This window comes from Populus euphratica, unplaced genomic scaffold, assembly GCF_000495115.2.
Source record: "Populus euphratica unplaced genomic scaffold, PopEup_1.0 scaffold172.1, whole genome shotgun sequence".
Classification (NCBI taxonomy): domain Eukaryota; kingdom Viridiplantae; phylum Streptophyta; class Magnoliopsida; order Malpighiales; family Salicaceae; genus Populus; species Populus euphratica.
This window is the reverse complement of record NW_011499920.1, coordinates 374,029-377,374: the sequence shown is the minus strand read 5'-3', so window position 1 is coordinate 377,374 and position 3,346 is coordinate 374,029. Positions and strand designations below refer to the sequence as shown.

General features: G+C 33.5%; 1 protein-coding gene across 1 annotated transcript; it reads left to right on the top strand.

Annotated features, from left to right (window-relative positions):
• The first annotated feature begins 696 nt into the window (after positions 1-696).
• Positions 697-3,145, top strand: LOC105135105 (1-aminocyclopropane-1-carboxylate oxidase-like). Its single transcript, XM_011039820.1, has 4 exons — positions 697-982; positions 1,612-1,859; positions 1,955-2,276; positions 2,854-3,145. The coding sequence occupies exons 1-4, from the start codon at positions 749-751 to the stop codon at positions 3,103-3,105; spliced, it is 1,056 nt and encodes a 351-aa protein (XP_011038122.1). The 5' UTR covers positions 697-748; the 3' UTR covers positions 3,106-3,145.
• The last annotated feature ends 201 nt before the right edge of the window (positions 3,146-3,346 follow it).

Below are 3,346 nucleotides of genomic sequence, written 5' to 3'. Positions count from 1 at the left end.
ATTCAATTCTTATTTTCTTTGAATCAAGTGATTAATAATTGGAACATTATATGAGAGAGCTCATCACGACAACTTAATGTTTAGCCAGATAATCAATGATGTTCACCTATAATTAAACGTCTGATTGTCATTATTAAGATGGAATAATTCTTATTAAATTTTTGTTCTTTTATTATTTATTATTAAATCCAACTTTATCTCCGAAACAAAAGTAGATGGCCAAATGTATTGAAGTTAGTCGCTGTTTTTTTTTTTTTTTACCCTTTCTTGACGAATTACAACTATCTATGCAGTGAAATATAACCATACTAGTACAAGTAAAAATATATATAAAAAATAATTCTATATTTTTTAAGCAATAATATTTTAAAAGCAATAACTATATTAGTTTGCACAAAACAGCCGCGTAGGAGAAAGAATATAATTTTCTGTACCTATCTATGTCATAATATAAGACTGCATGTTATTTCCTTTTTTGTGCTTTTCGTGCAAGACTTATTCATCTCTTGACTAGGAGAATTAAAAAATATAGAGAGATGAAGTGTTTGGTGCAAGACCACTACCATTATGCTTGATAGTCCTATGTAGTTTCCTTTGGTGCAAGACCAATACCATGATGCATGATACTCTATGTAGTTTCCTCCTATAAATAGGGAATTATAGAACTGCAAACCAACATACTCAGATCATCATATCCACAAGCTTCTGTAGATTGAAGTCAAGTACTCCCTGCATTTGAATTTCAATCATGTCTCCCACTATGCTGCAACAAGCTGATGCCCATCGCCTTTCATTATCAGAGCCCAAAAATGGTGCCTTCACCTACACTGATCCGCTTTCAGAGGTTCCAACACTCTCTGGTGTTGATGCATCAGTTGATGGCTCTACCCCTATCATCGACATGGAAGGTCTTCTCGGTCCTCAGCGTTCTGAGTTCGTCAGACAGATTGGCCATGCATGCGAGAACAACGGCTTTTTTGCGGTACAAAAATGATATTATTGCATACATTCTTCATAACTTTTGAAGTGTTTACTCTTTAATTAATCTTTTTTTTTCCTGTTAAAATTAGTTTAATCGATGATAAGATTACCACCACCACTAGCTAGAAAGCAAAAAAGATACCACCACACCTAGCTAGCCTTCCACAAGAAATCATCTACTACTAGCTAGCCTTCCGCGAGAAAGCAAAAAAAGATGGCAACCGGCAATAGGTGTCAAATAATACAAGGAGAGAAAAAAAAAACAAGCTGCAGACAACAGCTACCATTCCTCCTACTACACCTAGCTAGCCTTCCATAAGAAAGAAAAAAAGATATACTACTACTAGCTTCAAGGAAATACACCTATCTAGCCTTCAATAAGAGGATGGCAACCAGCAATAGGTGTCAACCAAATAAAGGACAGCAGAAAACAAGCTGCAGACAACCAGCGATAATAATAGCATAAGTCCCGACTTTGATTATCTTGTTTGCCACTCCTCACAATTCATGATATATTCTTCGTGCAGTTAAAATCTCCTTTTGTTGTAATTCGATATATTATAATCCAGATGGTGCATATCATATGCTGGAATGTTATAATTCTAACATTAAATGCTACACCATGATCAGGTCAAAAACCATGGAATTCCAAAAATGAAGATCAACAACATGCTAGACACGGCAAGAGATTTCTTCCACTTGCCAGAAGAAGAAAGGCTGAAATTTCGCTCATCTGACCCTAACAGTATCATCAGGCTGGTTACCGGTTTTCAAGATAAGACCCGGAATATCTTTGTTTCAAGACAATCTTTGAAATTTCACTGTCACCCGGTCGAAGATTTCAAGAACCAATGGCCTTCGACTCCTCCTTCTTTCAGGCAAATAAATTTTCACATTAATATAATTATCCAGACCTTTTCACTTTAATTATTTTATTCAAGTATTTCACGGTATACTTAAACAATTTTGACAGGGAAAAGGTTGGTGAATATTGTGCAAGTGTTAGAAAGGTGGAGGTAGCAATACTTGAGGCCATATCAGAGAGCTTAGGCCTGGAAAGAGATTATATAGGCAAAATATTGAAAGGACATTATGTATCCATCAATTTCTATCCAGCTTGTCAGGAGTCAGAACTAGATGTCACTTACGGAGTCAGGACTCATACTGACCCAACTTTAATCACTATTCTGATGCAAGATGATGTGCCTGGACTTCAGGTTATTAACGATGATAAGTGGATTGATGTTAATCCTATTCCCAATGCCGTCGTTGTCCATGTTGGAGATATGTTGCAGGTGATTAATATATTGATCTACACATGCTAATTAAAGTGATTCAAAATAAAATTCTTATAAATTTCTGAATATGGATATAAATAGTTTGTTTCTTATGCTAATTTAGAAAAATATGCATCAAAGAAAACATTAGCATTAAGTTTTTTACGTAAAATAGCATAAAAGGGATTTAGAATTTTGTTTTATAGCATGATGATTAATATATATGCAATATAATGGCTAAAATCATTATTTGTATACTATATTCTCACCAAAAAGAACTCCTTTATTATCGATTTCGATTGAACAAGTTACTATATGTTTCATTTCAATGAATTGAGTACAGTTTGTCAAAATTGAAAATTTATCCCAATCAATTGATTAATTTCTTTTACTACTTTGAGTTATTATTATCAATTTTTCTTTTATGCCCTTTAGATCACCACTCACATCTACTATCCTAACTCTCTTTATTGACTAATTAAAGGTAAATTTATTATCAAGATGGAAATAATTGGTTTAACCACTTATATAATTAAAGGTAGATTTATTAAAAAAAAAAAGACTAATTATGATTTTATTTTATTTTTTGTATCAGGCACTTAGCAATTGTCGATACAAGAGTTTGCTTCATCAAGCTATAGTGAATTGTGAGAAAGAGCGTGTATCCATTGCTAGTTATTGCTATCCATCAGATGATGCGGAGATAGGACCAGCTAAGAAGTTGATAGACGATGATCATCCAGCAATATATAAAGATTTTACGTACAAAGAATTTCATGAATCCATGTGGCGAGTAAAATGCTCAACTGCTAAGCGTTTGGACTTGTTCAAGGCAGACAGTGATTAGTAACCATTTTCCTCTAGTCCTGCTACTGGGAAGCTCGAGACATACAGCAGTGCTACTAAATAAGAATTCCCATCTGTTTTTCTATATTATGACATTCAATAAATTTTATATATAGCAACTTATATTACGTTTTTTTTTTTTGGGTATATTGAGCATATAGTGCCTTTTTTTCCTTATCTACTGTTTATACGTACAAAGCAGATCCATAAATATTTATCATTGGAGGCAAATTCATATGCAT